Source organism: Belonocnema kinseyi, chromosome 8 (assembly GCF_010883055.1).
Source record: "Belonocnema kinseyi isolate 2016_QV_RU_SX_M_011 chromosome 8, B_treatae_v1, whole genome shotgun sequence".
Taxonomy (NCBI): Eukaryota; Metazoa; Arthropoda; class Insecta; order Hymenoptera; family Cynipidae; genus Belonocnema; species Belonocnema kinseyi.
Window position 1 is genome coordinate 41,223,892 of NC_046664.1, and position 22,369 is coordinate 41,246,260.

The 22,369-nt window shown below is 27.4% G+C and overlaps 2 protein-coding genes across 2 annotated transcripts in view; one reads left to right on the forward strand and one right to left on the reverse strand.

Moving 5' to 3' along the window:
• The window catches only part of LOC117177913 (cubilin-like), a 61,794-nt gene extending 48,963 nt beyond the window's left edge, over window positions 1-12,831 (reverse strand). The window contains exons 1-14 of the mRNA XM_033369012.1: window positions 12,675-12,831; window positions 10,837-10,966; window positions 8,364-8,552; window positions 5,393-5,440; window positions 5,158-5,298; window positions 3,950-4,053; window positions 2,711-2,858; window positions 2,370-2,615; window positions 1,973-2,279; window positions 1,563-1,888; window positions 1,134-1,493; window positions 901-1,063; window positions 621-814; window positions 12-534 (exon numbers count right to left, since the gene is read on the reverse strand). Coding sequence (XP_033224903.1) covers window positions 12-534; window positions 621-814; window positions 901-1,063; window positions 1,134-1,493; window positions 1,563-1,888; window positions 1,973-2,279; window positions 2,370-2,615; window positions 2,711-2,858; window positions 3,950-4,053; window positions 5,158-5,298; window positions 5,393-5,440; window positions 8,364-8,552; window positions 10,837-10,966; window positions 12,675-12,742 — 2,947 coding nt within the window. The 5' untranslated portion in view covers window positions 12,743-12,831. The remainder of the gene's footprint in view (window positions 1-11; window positions 535-620; window positions 815-900; window positions 1,064-1,133; window positions 1,494-1,562; window positions 1,889-1,972; window positions 2,280-2,369; window positions 2,616-2,710; window positions 2,859-3,949; window positions 4,054-5,157; window positions 5,299-5,392; window positions 5,441-8,363; window positions 8,553-10,836; window positions 10,967-12,674) is intronic.
• A 4,386-nt stretch (window positions 12,832-17,217) lies between these two features.
• Window positions 17,218-22,369, forward strand: part of LOC117177949 (tRNA-splicing endonuclease subunit Sen34) — a 12,034-nt gene continuing 6,882 nt past the window's right edge. Inside the window, exons 1-2 of the mRNA XM_033369080.1 lie at window positions 17,218-17,372; window positions 19,189-19,460. Of these exons, the coding sequence (XP_033224971.1) occupies window positions 17,312-17,372; window positions 19,189-19,460 (333 nt within the window). The 5' untranslated portion in view covers window positions 17,218-17,311. The remainder of the gene's footprint in view (window positions 17,373-19,188; window positions 19,461-22,369) is intronic.

Here is a 22,369-nt window from a genome sequence, read left to right on the forward strand (position 1 = left end):
TTATCTCTTACCAACATCTAAAGTGGAGTAATTAGCCTGAAAACCACGATACTGAACATTGGAATCAGACTCGAAGACTAGGTACATGAAATTATGCGATGAGAAAAAAGGTTCAGCCGGGATGTTGTCCATATTTCCGCAAAGAGATCCGAGACGAGTCCCATTTTCATTAATACCGTCATAAATATCCAGACTATCATAGTATTCACATCCGTTATCTTCCAGGCTCTCAATATCCAAAAATTGTATGGTAAGAGCTATAATCTTCCCCACGGGCTGAATTATTTGATAATAACATAACTTAGATGGTGGATATTTTTTCGGGTAAAAGGGTGACTGGATAACTCCAGTTGGTTCATAGTATTCGCCACCACAAGCAGTTTCATATTTTAGATGAAAGCCTAGTCTATGGCTAGAAACATCTGTTTCTAAACGTATGAGTAAAACATTCGTGTTTAAAGTTTTTGATTCTGGAAGATCATATCCACAGTATCTACCTATTAATGGAGACTCGGTTGTGCTTCCTTCAAAAATCTAAAATATAATATAAATCTTTAAAATTTAGTTAAAATAACTTCAGTTCGTCAATAAATTCATCCGTCAATAAATCGCATGCTAACCGTTACGGAGTCAAATTGACACGATGTAGACGATTCCATTTCGAAACTGATCCAGTTGATTTTAATACGTTCCTTTAGCGGTAATCTTATTTCCCATTCGCAAACCATATTTGGCCCATAACCTGATGAGATAAATCCAGGGGATAAAATGTCCCCGTGATCCTGTGTAAAAACTCCTCCACAATCCGGTGATACTGAAGAAAGCATTTAGCAAAAGAAGATCAGTTATAAGTTTTGCGAAAAGAATAAACTAATAAAAACGTATCAAACTATTAAATACCTGCTTCACTCGAGAAAGTAATTTGGAAACCATAATCCTGACCGGCACTATCCGAATGAAAATGAAGAACAACTTCTGGACCAGAAGATAATACAGGAGTGGGATGTGTGTGATTGCAGTACAAGCCTAGCCTCTTGTTTCCAAAACTAGTTGTTTCATTGATCTATGGAGAAAATAAATAAATCAGCATTGCTAATTTAAAACGGTGATTTTTATATGAGTATGTATTTTACCTCAAGATAGTCATATTCGCAAGTTTCATGTTCTTCTAACATCATCTGAGCAAAATGCAAATTGATTCTCTTGCCTGGACTGACATTAATAAACCAATAGCAATCTCTGTGAGGTGGATATTTTCCAGGATATCCAGGTGAACTGATAGTACCTACATCAGCATCAATTGTACCCCCACAAACTGGAGGGATAACGGTCCAATTAAAAGCAAATCCTTCCGAAGATACAGTATGATCAGAGCGGAACCAAAAGTAGAGCGCATTGTGCGAAGAGATAATGTGTCCGTTGTTTGGTAAGTTGTTAATATTTCCACAGAATCTTCCAATCGGATGGTCGCGGGTGCTTTCTCCATCGTGAATCTAAAACATATATAAAGGCAAAGTTTAGGAAAACCAGATCATCTGATAATGATAAAATCAGTAGCATACCTCCAAGAAGTCGTACGAACACTCTGATGAAGTTTCTAGAGAAAATCGAGTGAAAGTGACGTTAAAAACAAAACTGTGATTAGTTTTTAACTGCCAAGCACATGTTTGGCCATCTTTGTAATTAGAACCACCAAGAGGGTATTCCACAACTCCAACGGGATCTTTTAATACAGCACCGCAAGCTTGCCTTGATTTTTGGCATCGTGTTCCTGTGAAACTAGATGTACACTCACATAGAACATTTCCGTTTATCGTTGTCTTACATATTCCGTTATTCCTACAAGGATTGGGATTGCAAGGATCGATTGCCAGCATGCATGTAGGACCTAAAAATAATTTTATAAAGTGATTCTTATATTACCAATATTATCTTTTTAAGAATGGTATATCATCCTGATTGTCAGACTAACCTGTGTATCCAGGTAGACAGTTACAAACAAAGTCGTTACCAGCACGAGGTACACAACTTCCATGAATACATGGATGATTTTTACAGGCATTAGATGTAACTGACGTGCTGGTATTTAGAACACAAGAAACTATTCCATCACCGGTGTAACCATTGGGGCACCGGCATGTAACTAAGTTGTATGGACTATCAGTGCAAAGTGCTAATGGATGGCACCCTCCATTATTGAGTTTGCAACCACCAACAAAATTACACGTTCTTCCGTCTCCTTCGTAGCCTGCGGGACAAGATCCACATATTCGGGAACCCTGACGCAAAAAGTTTGATTAAAGCCTTTTCCAAAAATTTTGGAAACATTTTTTCTATTAATCTGTTTTATGTTTCGTAGTTTTGCTTACCATAGTATTAATGCACTGAACTCGAGGAACAGTACTGCAACCACCATTGTCAAGAAGACATTCGTCAATGTCACTGCAGTAGTAACCATTTCCAGTATATCCTTGTGGACAACTGCCACAAAAATATGATCCTGGAACATTGTGACAAACCACAGGAGGATTTATTGAACATGGAGGATGATTTGAAGCACATTCATTCACATCTTTAGTACATGCTGGATTTGTTGCATCCTTAGCCTCCCAGCCCTAAAGACAAACACGTTAGGTTTATAAACAAATGATTGCAGTTAGAGTTTAAGATTAATTTTTATAAGTGTTACTAATTGATAGATTTGACTAACTTGTTTGCAAAGACAGGTGTAACCAAGAGGAGATCCTGCCACGCTGATGCAGTGGCCATTACCGCATAACTCTACATCGTTTTGGGCACTGCAATTCGTTGACTTCAATATGCAGTCTTTACCATACCATCCCGGAGGGCACATGCACCTATGAAGAATATGTTATGGCTAAATTTTCACAAATCTAACAACTGACATCTTGACCAAATGCATTCAATTTCATTGAAGAAACTAGAAGGATTGAAAGTAAAATTGATTTATATTAAAAATGATAATAATATTCAACCCATGAATATCAAAATAAAAACCATTAAATGATTGAAATATTTGAAATTTCAAATAATAATTGGTGAAATTTTAAAAGACTTAAAAGGTTACACAGAATTTAAAACAAAAATTTCTTTCTTTACAAAAATTCAGAAAATTTCTAGGAATTCTTAAGGATTTCGCAGGATTTTATCAAATATATTATGAAATTTCCCGGGATTTTATAAGATTTTAAAGAAATTCACAACATTTTATGGAGTTTTTTGGAAGTTCAAAATATTTCAAGGAATTTAGTGAGGTTTCATAGGAATCGTTCACCAGATTTTTTTATATTTACATTCTTACCAGGAATTTTACATTTAGCTTAAAAAGATTTTTATTTAATTTCCCAGGATTTCAAAGGAGTTCGAGGGAATTCAAACGGGTTTAACAGATTTTGAAAAATGTTAGGTTACTTTAAAATAATTACAAAATTTCAAAACATTCTAAAGATTTTTAAGCTATTTCAAATAATTTTAAAAGGATTTTAAGGGGTTTTATAAGATTTTATTCGATTTTAAAGAATGTCAAAATAACTAAACATTTTGCAAGGCTTTTTAAAAAATCTAAATGGATTTAGTTCTATTTCAAAATATTTTAAATATTTTCAAAGGATTTCGAAGGATTTTAAAGAATTTCAAGGGCATTGAAACTTCTTCAAAGAAATGCAAAAGGACTTCATGAAATTCTAAAATATTTCATAAATTTTAGGAGATAAATAATGTCCAATACACTAGAAATTTACTTTCTAAAATGCTAATGCTAACTTTATCACTACGTCACCCAGAAAAAAATAATTTACGATTATTATGATTTAACCTAATCTTAGTGCTAGCAAGGTGAATAATAATTGTTTACTTATATTGCTCCAGGAATAGTTATTCTGGCTCTAAATAAATATATTTTTATTAATAAATATATTTGAATTCTTACTCGTATGAACCATATGAATTATGACATGTTGCTCCATTTTGGCACCCCAAGTCAGTATTTCTGTACTTCATACATTCATCTACATCAATAGTGCAATATGGACCCTAAAAAATCAAAATTCGAAATTTTGATCCTATTGAAGAAAAGTGCAGTCGAGAAAATTTCTCAATCAATTGGGAACCTAATTGGCTTTTTATTACTTAAATTTGTTTAATTCAGGTCCTAAATTTGAATTTTAAAAATTAAATCTATAAATTATCTAATAAATTATTGTAAATACCATGTATACTTTATGATAATACATTTCGCGTGAATTAGTATTATAAAAAAAGAATTTTAATATAAAATTGTTAAGTTTTGAAGAAGACTGAACATACTTAAAAATTGTATGTTGTGTTCGTTTTTTCCCCTGCAAATGAGCATTTTCGAACAATAATTAACACCAATATTCTTAATTTTAACAATTTTAGGTTATATTAGCGTTTTCCACCCGAAATGGGTATTTTTAATCACGAAATATTAAATTTTAAAGGTAAAAATTTTGTTAACAAAATGCGTTTTTCGTTCTTTTGAGCATTTTTTACCTGAAATTGGCACTTTTAAACAAAATAGTTATTAGATTTTGAGGGATCATAATTTTTTAACCATTTTAGATTACGTGGTGTATTAGATTTATTATTTATTTATTTTAAGTTACGCTATCGTTTTTACGCCAAAAATTGGTGTTTAAGAAATTTTAGGTTATTTTGGCGTTTCAAAACAAAAATTGGTATTTAAAAAAATATATATATAAAATTTAAACAAGATTCAGAATCTTTTAAAAATTTTGGATGATGTTAGTGTTTTTTTGGTCTTAATTTGGTATTTTTAAGCATGATAAAAATGTCAATAAAGATTCACAAATTCGAGCCATTTTAAATTATGTCAGTTTTATGAACCAGAAACTGGTATTAAGAACAAAAATCATTTAAGTTTGAACAAGATTCGCAATTTTTAACAGTTTCTAAAAATTTTAAACGTTTCACATAAGAAATCGTTTTTTTTAAAACAAAAATCATAATTTCAATAATATTATGAAACTTTTTAAACAATTTTGTATTGCAAGCAAATTGAAAATTACTCGAGAAAAAAATAATGCGCATGGCGACATTTTCTGTTTTGAGTAAAGTGAAAATAATCTATTAAAAAATATATTTTTGCCAACTTACCTCAAAATTTTTTGGACAAAGGCATTGAACGTTTTCATAAAGATCTATGCAAGTGCCGCCATTTTGACAAGGATCACTGATACAATCATTTCTCCTCAACTTTCTTTCGATATTCCTAATTTTTTTTACCAAGTTTCTTATCTATAAAACATATTAAGAACGTAATATGTAGTAAAAATGAAATTAAAATTTAAAAATAAGTATATTTATTATCCGTGATTCCACTTCAATTTACCTTCGTTCTCAATCTTTGAACGTCATCATTCGTTGATTCAGTAGCTTCCTGCGAATAAGATTAAGTTAAAATAATTTGTCCTCTTTTCTGTATTTAAATTTACATGTAACACTCATAGTTTTATTAATTTAAGTATTTATAACCAGGCGTAAGTCTTAAAGGATTTCAACGAATTTAATGTGATTTCTAAAAGTGCCAAGTGATTAAAAAAATTAGCAAGAAATTTCAAATTTTTTAAATGATTTCACGGGGTTTCATTGGATTTCAAAGGATTTTAATAGATTTTAAATGTTTTTGAAGGATTTCAAATAATTTCAAAGGTCTTAAAACTTTTATCAGATTTGAAAAAATTTTCAGGGATTTCAAATAATTTGAAAGCATTCCATGATATTTTTAAACATTTTATTTGATCTCATATTTGAAGAATTCCAAAGATTTTATTGAATCTTCAAAAAATTATTAAAGGTTTCTAGGAATTTCTACTTACTTTAATAAATTTTTCAAATTATACATTTATATATTTTAGAGCATGCTATAGAATTTTAGAGCATTTTGTATCATTTCTAAAAATTTCAAGGTATATCCAAGAATTTCACAAGATTACAGAGATTTTATATGGCCACTAATTATTTTAATGGGTTTAAGATATTTGCAGGCAATATAAGCTGTCTATCAAATCCCAACGAATTTCAAGATATTTCGAAAATTGCAAGATATTTCAAAGAATTCTCAGGATTTCCAAAGTTATTAAGCTCGATTTTATGAGATTTCTAGAGAACGTTACAAAATAAATTCAATTAAATGAAATTTCAGGGGATTTAAGGAATTTTACCAAATTTAAAGGTTTTTATCAAATCTACAATCGATTCAAAGAATTCGAGGGTTTTCAAATATTTCTAAGGATTTGAACGGTTTTTATAGAGAATTTTAATGAATAAGTTTTATTGGATTTATGTTCAAGAGATTTCAAAATATTTCTGTGTATTTTAATGGATTATTGCGATCATATATTTATATATTTTAAAGGAATCCAAAAAATCCCAAGAAATTTAAAAACTGTCAAGGAATATCAAATAATTTTGTAGCGTTTCCAAAGATTTCAATGAATTTCACAAGACTCAAGGAATTGAATAAGACGTCCAATTATTTTAAGGGATTTATGAGATTTTAAAATATCTTAAATACTTTAAACGGCATTGTATTTTAGCTTTAAGTGGGGAAAGGAGAAACAAATGTAAAAGTCTGAAAAGACATACATGTAGAATGAATAAATAAATAAATACTTTAAACGGGCTTAAAAGATTCCAAAGAATCTCAAAAGATGTGAAAATTTTCAAAAAGTGTGAACGTATTTTGTAGAATTTTAAAGAATAAGTTTAATTTATATTCAAGGAATTTCTAAAGATTTCGAGGCACTTCAAAGAATTTTTTAAGATTTAAGGAATTTTAGAAGATTTCGAAGGTTGTAAGCTATTTTAATAGATTCTAAAGAACTTCCAAAAATGAATTAAATAAAATGTCTAGGGTTCTTAGGATTTTTCCAAAGAATTTAAACAAGATTTAAACAATTTCATAAAATCTTCAAACTCTCCACAGATTTACAACTGTTTAAAATATTTTATTGAATTTTAAAAGATTTCATGGGATTTCAAGGATTTCAAGGGTTGACAAAGGATTTTGATCATTTTAAGGCATTTAAAGAAATTTCCATGTAGTTTTAAAGAAATTTCTAAAATTTTGGCTGGTATTCCAAGGGATTCTCAAAGGATTTTATCAGATTTTTGAGGATTAAATCATTTTTCAGTGTTTTAAAGGCTTACAAGATATTTTAATACATTTTCCAGGATTTCAGGAAATATCGCTAAAATTTGGGAAATTTTGCGGGTCTTATTTATCCAAATAATTCTTGTTTTTGTCATATTTTTACATTGAATTTTAATTATATAGATTAATTTTAATAAAACATCAATTAGCTTCATATTTTTATGTTTATTCATTACTATTATATGCTCAAAAATCATTTCCATGTTGCAGAACATTACATTAAAAATAAAATATCTCTTTTAGTTGATTTAGTATTATTTTTAAATTAAAAACTGAAGGATATATCTATTGTTTTACGTTTTTTAATTAAATTCATTTGTTTGAAATAAGTGTTAGTTTATCAGATGAAAAAGTTATGCAATAGAACATTTGTTATTTTTAAGAATTTCTTTAGTCTGGATTAACCTACGATTTAAGTGTCTAACGAGTAAGACTAACATATTTTCATTTTCATCTTATCATTAAGTCACCTCTAAAATATGCTATTAAATTTTTACCTCTAGATATATATTGGATAATATAAAATTGTTAATCAATTGAAATGTTTAAATTAAGTTTTGAAGCCATTAAATTAATGTAAACCCTATTTTGTTAAAAGATTATATAAATTCGGGGACCTTTAAAAAGTGATCATAACTCTGAAAATAGAATTGGAAAAACACAAAAAGCTTTATTTTGTAATTCTGCAATTAGCTCTAAAGAAATACGAATATTTTACAATTAGGTTTCAAGCTTTGTTTTGAAATGTATAATGCCATAAATTTGAAAAATGTATTGAGGGACACCTGATGGAATGATATTTGGGGGAAAACTCCTACAGTATTTATAATTTTAAACTAAATTTTTTATGTATGGTCTTAATTAATGATTATCCAATATATGCTGCATTATCTGTAAGGAGGTTGTCTCTACACATATCTAATCGAATTTGTCTTGATACGAAGTAGAGAGCAAAAATTTTAGCAGAGAGGATATTAGATTGAAGAAAATGCGTTGAAAAATTCCAGTTATTAAAAAAAATCACCGAAACCCAAGTGTATGATATTACTCGGAAATAATACTGTCAGTTGTTTTTTAACCTTATAAAAAATTAATTTTCAAGATAGGCATCAAATATTCATTTTTATATTTATAAAACATTCCTTACTTCATTTGAAGGTATTCCATTTGAATTCGTATTATTTGAAGCAGGAACTCCCCGTCCAGTTAAGGTATCAATACGTCTCAGAAGGCCATGTGGGCCTTCCACAAATACAGATAATCTTTGGATGCTTGATTCTAGGTCTGCTAAACGCCCATTTTTCCATCTTTCTATCAATTGTGATGCTTTTTGAGCCTATGAAAATTTTCATTTTGATAAATCTGTGAAAAACTATTCCGATTCTGAATAAAATTTATTTATAAAGCACTGCTAGTAGTTAATTATTATTAATTAATGAAAATTGATGAAGAAATACAAACTTCTAATTTTCTAAAAAATGTTATATGTTCTAAATATAAAAATTATTTATGCTGGATTTTACATTTTTCAAGTTAGGGGCCGCTCTACGTCACACTATTTAAACACTTTTTCCATCCCTTCCTTTATTCGTCAAAAATCATCTACATATAGCTAAAATCCCAATTTTTTAAATTAGTTTATTTGGTAAACGCTTAAAATAACACACAAAAAATACAAACATAATATTTTAGCAGGCTTGAGAACCCAAAATGCTTTCAAAACAGGAGGAATAGGGTGAATTTTAATGAAAATAGAGGAATTAATTCTTTTAAATAAAATTAATGTATAGTGCATAGGTGCCATATTGAATTTAATAAAATAAAATTGAATCCAAATGTTGAATTTTTAACAAACAACAAAATTAACTTTAAACCAAACAATTCTATTTACGAAGAAAAAGTTAAATTTTTAAGCAAAGGGAGCGAATTTTTATCCAAATAGTGGAATTTTACACTCACAAAGATGAAGATTTTTAACCAAACAGGATTTATTGATTCAAGAGAGAAAAAAAATTTGTTGTACCAAATTTTTTAATTTTCAAACTAAAAAGGCCAATTTTACAGAAAACGGTTGCATTTTTAACCAGAGAATATGAAATTTCAACAAACATGTTGGATTTTTAAACCAAAAAGGCGAACTTTCTACAAAGCAGTTGAATTTTCAACCCAAAAACAAGAATAGTTAATTTTTAAACTAAAATAACGAATCTTCAGAAAAAACAGTATTTTAACAAAGAAGTTCTACTTTCCACAAAGTAGTTTGATCTATAATCCAAAAACAAGATTTTAATTTATCTTTTGAAAAATTGAATTTAACGAAAAAAGGTGACTTCTAATGAATCAGAATAATTTGTAACCAAACAGTTGTAATTTTTACAAAGAAAAATCAAGCTTCTAGTACAAAAGATGATTTTGAAGCCAAAAAGACGTATTCTTTACAAAACAGAGGAATTTTTAACCCGAAAATGTTTATTTTCAACAAAAAAGTTTATTTCCAACTGAGTACTATCAATTTTCAATTAAAAAAGAGTTGACTTTCATAAAAGAAAGTTGAATTTCTGATTCAAAAGGATGAATTTTCTAGCAGGAGACAAGAATGTTCCAGAGAACAGTCACTTTTATAACAAAATAATTAACTTTTTAACAAAATCGATGAATTTTTACTAAAATAATTTTTAATCAAACAGTTGCAGTTTCAAACAAACAAGATTAAATTTCTACCAACAAAGAAAAAGGTTCAACAAAATAATTAAGTTTCCAACCAGAAAATATTTGTCAGTCCAGAGATAAAAAAATGCAACCAACTGTTTGAAATTTGAAACCAAGAAGGAATAATTTTTTTATCAAAAAAGATGAATTTGTTATGAAATAACTTTCAACCAAATTTTTGAATTTTCAACTAAAAACTATCAATTTTTAACCTATTATAGAATAGTGAAAATTTCCTTAGGAAGATAATCACTTCCAACAAAAAAAGGAATTTTCAACAAAGTAGTAGTTCAATTTTCAGTAAAGAAAATTAGTTTTCAGCAAAAAAATTAATTTAAAAAAAAAATAGTTAAATCTTTAACCAAATAGTATAATTTTTAACTAAAAGAGATGAATTCTAAAAAAAATATAATGGTAGACTTTTCACTTTTCAAGATTGAACTCTCAAAACAAAAAATTGCTTTTCTCCTTGGGTCTATATTTCCTTGGCTCACTCATTTTAATTTTTTCAAACATTTCAAAAAATTGCTATGCACATTTATATTTTTCATTAGTGATGTCACATTCTGCATTAACCCCACCCCCTCCTTTCCTACGCCACAAATCGTGCAAAACATGATACCCCCTCCACCCTGTCAGTGTGACGAAGTTTTTGAACGAGCCATTACCCCTTAAAACCCAGAAAAACATTTTTTCATACAAAAATAAACACATTTTATAGCACATCACAATATAGACTACATCAATATTGCAAGAAATAATATAAATTAAAAAGTATATTCACAACAATTTTTATTTATCTTAAATATTTATTATTTTATAGAAATTTATTATTGCTGATATATTATTGATGTTATTTCAGATTTTGTATTACTGATATATTGTTGATATTATTGCAGATTTTGTATTACCTCAATTGTTACACGGAGCAAATTAATGTCATTAATATTAACATTTCCACTTCCAAAAGTCTTTAACGTAATATTTCTGTCTTTCGCACTTGAAATAAATAAGTTCCCATCTTGTGACTCCAACATCGGCCTGTACACAACAAAATAAAAATATTAATTAGGGTGGCAATTTGGCGGACGATTCCAAATTCCCGGTCAATTAGTATTAGTATTAGTATTAGTCAATTAGGCCAGTATTTCAATTTTGCTGGTCAACTAAAAATAATATATCCTTACTAGAAGCTAAATGCAAACATTTTTTTTAAATCATTACTTTCATTCTAAATATTCTTAAACACAATAGAGCAAAAGTTACAAAATAAATTAATTTTAAAACGAATATTTTAGTTTTGCACTGCAAAATTTTTAATTTTAACAAAAAATAAATCAATTAAACTTTTAATCGAAAGAATTAGTTTTCAAAATAAATATAACAGATTTTCAAGCAAATAGATCAATTTTTAAACAAAGTCATGAATTTTCAACTAAAATTGCAAATCCTTAACTGGAATAATTGAGTTTTTAACTAAAAAAATAATCTTGAACTGAAATAGTTGAATTTTCAGCAACAACAAATTAAGTTTTACTAAAAAAGGTTACCTGAAAAATATCATATTTCAACCAAAGATTTTCAAAATAAAAAGAAAATAATCCAAATTGTTAAATTTTGAACAAGAAGGGAACAATTTTTAACCAAAAATGGACATTAAAATTTTCAGTCGAAGGAATTAATTTTCAACAAATCTGATTAATTTTTAACTAAAATCATGAATATTTAACTATAATAATTTAATCTTATTCCAAAAAGTTAAAATTTCAAACATAAGGATTTATTTTATACAAAAAAGTCGAATTTTTCACAAAATACATAAATTTTCAAACAACTAGTTTAATTTTTAAATAAAAAGTTTCAATTTTGAACGAAATAGTTGAATTTTCACCTAAAAAGATCAATTTTCAACCAAAAATAGAATGGTTAAGTTTTCTGTTAAAAATTTAATTCTTAACCAGAAAAGAAAAAACGGATTTGTAGCACAATAGTTCAATTTTCTACTGGAAAAGTCAATTTTGCAGTAGAAAAATTGATTTATAACAACGTAGTTAAATTTTTAAACATTGATGAATTTTCAATTAAAATTTTCTATTATTATAATTCAGCAATATTTCTTCTTTGAAATACTACTTTTACTCTCAAAACTATACTTGATGTACTTTCCTTATCTAGAATTGGAAACAGGGAACTTTCAAATTCTGAAAATTCTGATTTGGAACAGAGATTCTTTTAAATTCCTTTCTTCTACATCCGAATTATAATTGTTTAAAAAATGTTCCGTTCCATGTAAAAAATTCCCTGTTCCATGGGAATTTATATTTCTTTACGGAAACTCCCTTTACTCAAGTAAAAATAACAACTATTTTCTCAAATTCCCTGTTCCAAGTCAGGATAAATTAAAAGCAAGCGAATAAAACTTTATAAATCCATTTTTAAACAAAATTGAGAAAATTATTGTGGTTGTATATTTGAAATATCGTCAATTCGATCGAAAATTATTAAAATAATAAAAACTTGACTTTTAATGCGATCAGAAATAAATTCCAGTTTTTTCAAATTAAATTCTCGGTCATTTGCCGGTTTTTTCCCCGGTCGATAAAGTTCCCGGTTATTTCCCGGTTCCGGGTCAAGTCGCCACCCTGTTAATGTAAATTATAGATTTTGGATAATAAATCTAAAATTTTTACACAAAATTTAATATTTTTTTTAACTAGTCCTCAAAAGCATTATAAAAAAATGAACGCACCTTTCGTCCAACCATCCCATACAAAACTTAAAATATACCAATAATAGCCATTTCGTTTTCGACTTCATTATGGCTTGCCGTTTTATGTGAATATTTTTTTGTTTGTTAACTTCACTTCAACAATTGCACCATTTCCCGACACTACTTCAGTAAAGTACACAACGTTGTCGAAAGTCTCTCTTCTACGAATAAGTGAATTTAAAAAGCCCCATGTGACTGATGAAAACTCAAGCGCCCCTCTATAAGTAGGCGTATTTTTGATAATAGTCTAGGTACTCCCAATATCAAATTTCGTCGATTATCGGTCATATACTCACTTTATGCAAAAAGCAAAAGAAAATCAAACGTTATTTAAAATTAACTCAATGATCGATAAATTTAATAGAAATGTCTACACGTACCGAAAAAAATACTATTTGTACCAGAATTGCACTACAAATAGCCCTATTTCAGCTCTATTTGTATTGACTCTATTTTTACTCATGAATTTTGTAATGAAAAAGGCAAATTTACAATAAAATACATCAATTTTTAACCAATAATGGAATAGCTAAATTTTCAGTTTAAAAAATTGAATTTCAATTTCAACCAACTTTATGGGATTTCTAATATTTCAAGATTTTATACTATTTCATCTGTATTCGAAGATTTGAAAGGGTTTTAAAGAAGTTTAAAAGATTTCATGGCGTTTCACTGGATTTTAAACGGGTTTTTAAAGATTTTAAAGATTATTTCAAGGAGTTTCAAAGGAGTTCATAAAGTATTAAAAATCTCAAACAATTTCATAAAATTTGAAAGGTTTCACAAGGTTTCAACAAGAGCATCTAGATTTCATAATAATTCACCAATTTTCAAAGCTTTTAAACATTTCAAGGGATCTGATCCAATTTCAAATGGTTTTAAAGAATTGCAGTGGATTTCGTGAGGTTCCATTGGATTTCGAAGGTAATGTTAAGGATTTTCAAGATTATCTCAAGGAGTTTGACAAATTTTCATAAAATACTAAAGATCTTATACAATTTTGTGAAATTTCCAAGATTTTATAATACTTTACTTATATCCAAAGATTTTAAAGGGTTTGAAAGAATATTTAAAGATTTCATGGAGTTTCACTAGATTCTAGAAATTTCAAAGGATTTCATAAAATATTAAAAATCTCAAACAACTTCGTAATTTTTCAACGATTTCGAAAGGTTTCAATAAAAGCATGAGTATTGAATATTTCGAAATATCTCGATAAATTCAAAAAGATTTAATTGAATTTCAAAAAATTTCATGGGTTTTTAAAGATTTCAAGTGATTTTACGAGATTTCATAATACTTCGCTAATTTTTAAAGATTTCAAAGAATCTTAAATGATTTTGAGGGACATTAAGGACGCTAATTTTTAATGATTTCAAAGAATCTCAAAAGATTTTAAGGGACATTAAGGATTTCAAAATACGGCAATAGATTTATGAATTTTTCAATAAATTTCAAAAATTTTATTCAGTTTTACAAATTTAATGGAATTTTCAAGACTTTAAGGAATTTCAAAAGATTTTAAGGGCTTAACAAGAATTTCAATGGATTTTATGGACTTCCACTGGATTTCGAATGGAATTTGAAATATTTTTAAAATTATTTCAAGGGATTTCAAAATATTTTATAAAATTTCAAAAGATTAAGAAAATTGTGAAGGAATTAAAAGAATTGCAAAGGATCGGGCGTGGATTTACCATTGGGCAACATGGGCAGTGCCCCGGGTGGCAAATTCCGAAGGGCGGCAAATTTGCAACGGAATTTTTCTTTAATTTAAAAAAATCCTAACTCGAGTGAGTGTGGATGGAAATTTTCTTATCTGAAATCAAAAATTTTACAATTGACATACATTCTTGCGAATCTTTCAATAATTATTTATTTAAATTAAAATATTTGTCTTTAATTAGTTAGTAAAAGTTTTCTGCCCGGGGCGGTAAATTCTTAAATGCGGCCCTACAAAGGATTTTAATGTCATTAAATTATTTAAAAATATTCTAATTAATTTCAAAAGAATGCGATGAATTAAAAAAAATTTTAGTAAATTTCAACAAATTTCTTGGGATTTCAAAGATTTCAGGGGGTTTTCAAGAATTTTAATGGCTATCGTGGGGTTTCACTGCCTTTTGAATGGAATTTAAAAGTTTTTAAATATGATTCCGAGGGATTTCAAAGAATTTCAAAGAAATATTAAAGACTTTAAATAATTTCGTAAAATTTCAAACCTTTCAAGCAGAGGCATACGTTAAAAAAAATTTCGGGGTGGGGGGGAGGTAGTGATCCGTTCAAATTTTACATTATTTTAAAATTAAAATTAAACAAGTTTTTCACATTGCGGGGGAGGGGTAAACCTCCAACACCCCTTTGCGTACGCCTCTGCTCTCAATAAATTTTAATAAAAGCATATGTGATATTCAATATTAGTTTGAAAATACTTGGATACTTTTCACTTATTGAATAAAACAATTTTTATCGAAAGAGTTCTAAAAAATACCGTGTTTAGGGTGAAATGAACATTAAACTGCTATTTTGAAGCTTTCTTGACCTTTTAGAGGATTTTCTACCAAAAAGGAGATCTTTTTTAAAAGTACATACATTTTCAAGCAAATAGTTGAATTTTTAATAACAAAAAAATGAATGTTTAAAAAAAAATACTTGAGCCCTCAACCAACACCGATTAGTTTTTAACCAAAAAGTTGAATTTTTAACAGAAAAATTAGTTTTTCTTTTTTCCATAACTTCGAAAATTGAGCTTTTCAAACACCAAATATCGAAATTCGAATTTTTACTTGAACATCTAAATTTGGACCTCCTGACTGTTATAATAGAGAGATTTAAAAATGTATTGGAAACTTTTTTTCGAATTTTCATGCATACCGCCCCCACATTTATTCGAATTCACACAAGAATGCATATTTAAAAAATTCTATCTGGAGGTTCCGAAAGCCCCATGAAGCTTAATACGTATTTCCCATAAGAATAAAAGACCGTTTTGTACATTTTATTCAGAATCGTCATTATTGGGTGATACGAGTTGAAACTCAGCATTTCTTTTTACATTTAGCCACAAAATACAAATGAAGAATTACTTTACAAATATCATCCCCATAAATCTGTTTTATACTGTTGCAAAACAAAAACCCATAAGTATAAAATTTTTTTCTTTAACGAATTTTTCACTAAAATCGAGGCAATAATCGATTCAGTTTAACAAAAATAATTGCTTCAACCATTTATTGTTATTTATAATAATATTCTCGTATAATAATGCTAGAAAGTTGCAGTTTCTTCTCAAATTTTCAACTTTTTATCTTTCTTTTTTTTAATATATTTTTTCTGAAATATAACAGATATTTGAAAGATTCTTTAAATTGTCATAGATAGATCATATTATATGTAAAATTTCCTCGTAGTAGATACTGACAGCCTTTTTGTTTAAATTAATATTATTATAAAAACATTCCAGTGTTGAAATGTTGTCACAGGCTTATACTGCCCAACATGTCGAAGGCATTTTTGGTTAGAGTTGGATTTTTTATTTGATCATTTTTGAACAGGGCTGTCCCGGTATATTTCATCAGTCACGGACGCATTTTTATAATGCAATCAAGTGATCTGATGAGATCAGTTTGCCCAGACATATTGGACAAAGCCTGGTTTTACCCCATCATTGACGGACTGGGTTGCAGTCAAGTACACGATGGGGGGACCTACAGCTTAAGGTGGGTTCCAAACCACCAGAACCTCGGTAAAGGTACATTGAAAAATTTCTAGAGGTACCGGCTCAGGGATCGAACCCCGGACCTCTGAGGTGAAGTCCGAGTGTCTAACTAAAAATAAAACAAAAACCTAAAGTATCATAAAAATCCATAACTTTATAGTATTAATCTAAGAAATTATATGTAGGTATAAACAATACTACCTTTCATTAACTTGCAAGTTATAACTGCGACTTTCGAACTCTATTCTAAGATCAAATTGCTATAAACAATAATAAATGGTTGTAAGAATTAATATAAACATCTAATTATCAACAAAAAGTAATACTTTGTGTATTAGAAGCAATTTATACTAAACAAACCAAAAACAAAAAATAATTTTTGCCAAAAACTCGCAAGCCCCAATTTTTCACTTATGGAGTTTTTTGGGATCTTATAAAATAGACTAATGGGGTAATAGTTGAACAGTAATTTTGGACTCGTATTCTGTGTCTTATTGTAAAGAAAAACATTGAGTTTCAACTCGATTCAAAAACGTATTCTTTCTTATGGTAAATACGTATTAAACTCCAAAGCCCTTGCGGTACCTCCAAATATCTTTTTTTAACGCATTTAATCTGTTGTGGATTGGAATAAATTTAGGGGCGATACGCATGAAAATGTGTAAAAATTATGAGCTACCCTGTTGTGCAATTGTCAAAGTTTAAAATTTTTAATCTCTTGGTACTGCCACTACATTAAATCAAATTAAACCCAGTGCGCATGCTCGTAATTAATTCATTATTTACCAAATATGAAACGCGAGAGTTACCAGAGTTACTGTCGATACTGTGTTTGACACTATTTTTTACTAATTTGCATACTAAATACTAAAGTAAATAACGAGTGTTATTAAGCAAAATGTCGGAGATTATTCAGCTGGTATATTCAAACGAAAATATATTTATTTGGAATGCTGACGGTAAGATTGTTTAAAGCATTACTGTCAATATTTCCGCAGACTCTAAATTAACCAAAAATCGAAAAATCCTCATTTTCTTATTAATTATAAAATGTGTTAATAAGCTTTGTTTTAAAATTGGAAACGTAACTTGAGAAAGAATGCTATTTATTCTCATTTTATACTTTTTTTATGATTGTCTCGTGTAGGTTAGGTATTTCTTACAAACAGTACAAACCACATAAACTATTAAAAAATGTTTGAATTATTTGTCGGAAAATTCCCAAAAAGTGAAAAATATTGTCTTATGATACTAGAATATTCAGAAATTGTAATATATTATCCAATAGTTTCTTAATAACAGTTTTTCGAAGTGCAAAAAATTGTAGGTTAGGTTTTTGTTTGCCGGCCCACAGTGGAGAAAAAATTATTTACGGTTCGAAATAAAGTATGGACATAAAAAAAGCTAGTTAAATTTCAAAGAAAGTTGTCGAGCCTGATTTTTTGATTTGTGTTTTCGATTTTTGTATAAATAAAGAAATATTACGAAAAAGTGGTACATTTTTATATTTTGACGTTACCGATGCTCTTGAATAAAAGGAAAATTGTTGTAATCGCCTACGTTTCATAGATTGAAATTAGATAAAGATATTTTATAATTATATAATATACAAAACGAAAATTTATAAACATTGTTGAAAACGTGTTTTCTATAATTTTCAATAATTTTACGTTTCTTTAAGTCATATTGCAAGAAATTTTGATGGAAACAATGTTTTAATGGAGAAAATTGCTTTTGAGATTATTCTTGTTAATATTATAAAAAATCTAATTAACAAATACATTATGCGGGCATTGGTCGATAAACAAATTCGTTTTTTTTTCATTTGAAACTTCATGATAATTTCAGCAACGTTCGTAAGCAGCTGATAAATTTCACGTTTTTAAAAAATAATCATTGTTAGGCCATTTGATGACTGATTTTTTTTTTTAATACCAGTCGTTTTAGTTATGAACTTTATGATAATTTTAGTAACATTCATAATTAGTTCATCAATTTAATGATTTTTTAACCAATTTAATTAGCGAATTCATTATTCGGGAATTTTTCGACGGAAAACTGGTCTGTTTCAAATTTTTTTAATATATACATGATTCATTAACTTATTATGAATATTGTTAACATTATCATCAAATTTCCAATTAATAGAACTAAAATCGACAAAAAAAAAAAACCATTTTTTTTGTCGACAGATGCCCGAATAATGCATTTGTTTATTACATTGGTTTTAAAAAATCATAAAATTTATTATAAAAATTATGAATCTTAGTGAAGTTATAAGATTCTTAATTTAAAAAACTGATATAATTTATTTACATACAAAAATATTTTTTTGTATTATAGAATATCTTTGAACAATGTAAATCTATGAAACGTAGACGATTACAATAATGTTCCTAATATGCGTGAGCATCGGGAACGTCAAGTAGAAAAAAATTGACATTTTTTCTTAATACTCGTTTATTTATAAAAAAAATTTTTTACTATATCAAAGATCAGACTCGACAAAATTCTTAAAAATTTTATTCGCTTTTTTCAAATTTGTTGCGTTAAAATCGATAAATATTTATGACCTGTAAATTATTTTGAATAAAAAAATCATTTTTTTCACGCTGTGGCGACATCCCAGCATTTTTTGCATTTTCCATTATATTTCTAAAACAAAATGACATATAGGAGTGAATAATTTCCCATGAAGTCAGGTTTTGTTAAGGTAAATGTTCAAAGGGCAAATAAATAACTGTAACTAATGACGTGTATGTATTTTTTGCATAGATTGGCTTAAATTGCGAAAAGAATATAGAATAATTGGAGAACTTCTTGGTTGTTTGCCGAAGACACCAAGACAGGATATTTTACTAGGTCTTCCTCTTTTATTAAGTCCAGAAGAGGCAAAGTTGTTAATAGAGAAAGGATTCGCAAAACTAATTCAGTATCCTTGCATAAAGAAAAAACCTAGTGAAACTTTAAAAAAGTTATTTCATGAATTCAGAGAAAAATTGTATCTGGACCAAGAAGTATGTTTAAGAAAACAAAGAGAAAAACAGGTGATACATTCCCCATATATAATCGAATAATTCTAATTTTATTATATCAGTAAGTATACTGTCCTAACTATTAATTATATAATTTAATGATTTTTTTTAATGATTATCTACTATAGGTTTATTATAACGACTCTCAACCAAGTAGTTCATTTTTCCACACAAAAAAATGAATTCTGAACAAAAAATGCAATAGCAGGGTGGCCGCTGGACCGGGAAACCGGAAAATGACCAAGAATTTTTTGAGACCGGGAAATGACAGTGAATTTTTTTCACCGGGAATTTTACAACTTTGTAGAAGAAAAATCTGCCCACATTCGATTTCAACAGTTTAAAAATAATTAGTTGAATTCTTATGTCTTTTCAAGTATGCTATTATTTAGCTTATAATGCGTAATTCAAAATTTTTTTACTTAAAAAATTTTTATTTCTAAGCTAACATTTTTAATTTAAAGAATCTTGAAATGCTTTCTTAAAAACTTGAACAAATGAAAAATAAAAGCCTTTGATGTTGAAAATTTTGGATAGAAACATTTTTATTTAATAAATAAATAAATTTTGTTTAAATTTATCTGTACTTTAAGTAATAAGAATTGAACAAAAACGATTTGACAAAACGATTTTAAACAGTTCAAAATTGAAGAATTTTCAGATTTTAACGTTAAAAATTAAATGGTTTCAATTTGAAAGTATCAGTCATTGAACAAATGTGAACGTGTGACTGAGAGTTTATAAAGTTATTTTCAACTTAAAAATAACTAAAGAATCTTTAACTGAATCGTTTGACATAGAAAATCTGGAATCGTTAAAATTTCGAAGAGCCTTTTAACTTTGAACGTTACAATTTTAATTGTTGTATTTGAAAAATGCTTAATTTGTAAGTGAAATTTTTTAATTTTGATGCATAATTTACAAATGAACATTTGTACAAATTTGTTTAGTAATTTTAAAAGATATTTAGGAGTTTTAAAAAGATAAAAAATTATCATACAAATTTTAGAAAGCTTTCTTAAAATTTTCTAGAATCTTTTTTGAAAATTTCGTTTAAACCTTTGAAAAACTTTTTAAATATTCTCTTAAAATAATTTTTAAAAATGAAAAGTTATTTTTAATTTTCCTAGGAATCTTATGAAAATGTTTTTATTCTTTTGAAGCCTTTCACAATTCTTGAAAAGAATCTAATTTTTTTTTAAATCTGCGAAAATATACATTTTGTTTTATATTAGGCTATCATTTCAAGTTTTATATTAAGTTTGAATCTTTTCAAAACTTCTACATATCTCTTAAAATTACTCAAATTTCGCATATAAATAATAAATGTTCAATTGTTATTTATACATTCACATTGTAAAGAAATTTTCTAAAATTTGCAGGATTTTGCTGAAAAATGTATAAAAAATTGAATTTTGACAGATATTTAGAAGTTCTGAAAAAATTTCCAAAATAATTTTTAATTTAAAACAACTTCTAGATTTCTCACGATTTTGAAATAAATTTTGAAGCTTTCCGAGGATGTTTAAACTATTAAAAAAGAAAATAATTGAATTTATAATGCAAGAAGTGTTCAGTTAAATTTTTTTCAATTTTTCTAGATTCGACGTTTCTAGCTTAAAATTCCTTAAAATTATATAATTTCGAAAGTTTTCAAGTTCATTGATTGAGTTTTTAATTTAGAGCATTGAAAATGATAACGTGGATTTATATTTTTTTATATTGAAAAATGTTAGTACCTTCCATTTTATACGCGTAAATTATTGAGCATTTGAATACAATATTTTTTAATGAAAAACTTTTAAATTTTAATTTTAAATGTTCAAAATTTAACATTTCCACTTTGAGTGCTTTCATTTGCAGCTCAGTTTTTATTACCGCAAGTGGAAAATTGTTTAGCTTTAGTGTTCCATTTTTTAAATTTCATTGACCGTGAAAAATGTTTGCTAACCGGCCACCCTTTATAATTTGTATTTTAAAGAAAAAAATATTTGTATTTTCTATCAAAGACAGTTAAATTGCTCAAAAATGGAATAGTTAAATTTTCAGTTGAAAAAAATTAATTTTCAACCAAAAAATGAATTCACCACGAGAAATTTAGTATTTGATATTTTAACAAAGAAAAATTTCCATTTTAATTAAAAAATAGTTTAATTAAACAAAAAAGACTAATTTTCATCAAAAACATGAATTTTCATTAAATGTAAATTCAACAAGCGTTTAATTTTCGAAGAGTTTTCTACATAACAGTGGAATTACACCAAAAATAATTCAATTTTCAAGCAAATAGGTGGATTTTCAATAAAATATATAAATTTTTAACAAAGAATATTAATTTTATAGAAAAAAAAAGATGAATTCCCAACAATATATATATATATATATATAAATTTGCAGCTAAGCAGTGGAATTTTGAACCAAGAAGTATAATTTTCTAAAAAAAAAAAGATTTTTCAACAAAGTAAATATATTTTCTACTAAATAGTTACATTTTCAACCAATAGGACTAATTTTCTACCAAAAAGGACGATTTTTTAACAATATACATAATTCTCAAGAAAATAATTACGGTTAAAAAAATCAAGCTTTTACAAAAAAAAATAATAACTTTGGACAAACTATTTGAATCCTAAAATAAAGTTTCATTTTTAACCAAAAAATTGTATTTCTACCGAAAAGAAGAATTTTCAACAGAATACATTAATTTTCCACAAAAAAATTAAATTTTCAATCAAGAGAAAAAAAGATAAAAATGAATTTTCAACGAAATACTTCACTCCTAATTTAAAACAAATTAATTTTTAACAAAACAGTTGACGTTTTAAACGCAAAAGACGAATTTTCAAACAAATGGTTGAATTTTCAAACAAGAATGATTTCGTTGATATTTTTAACTCAAAAATATAAATTTTCAACGAAAA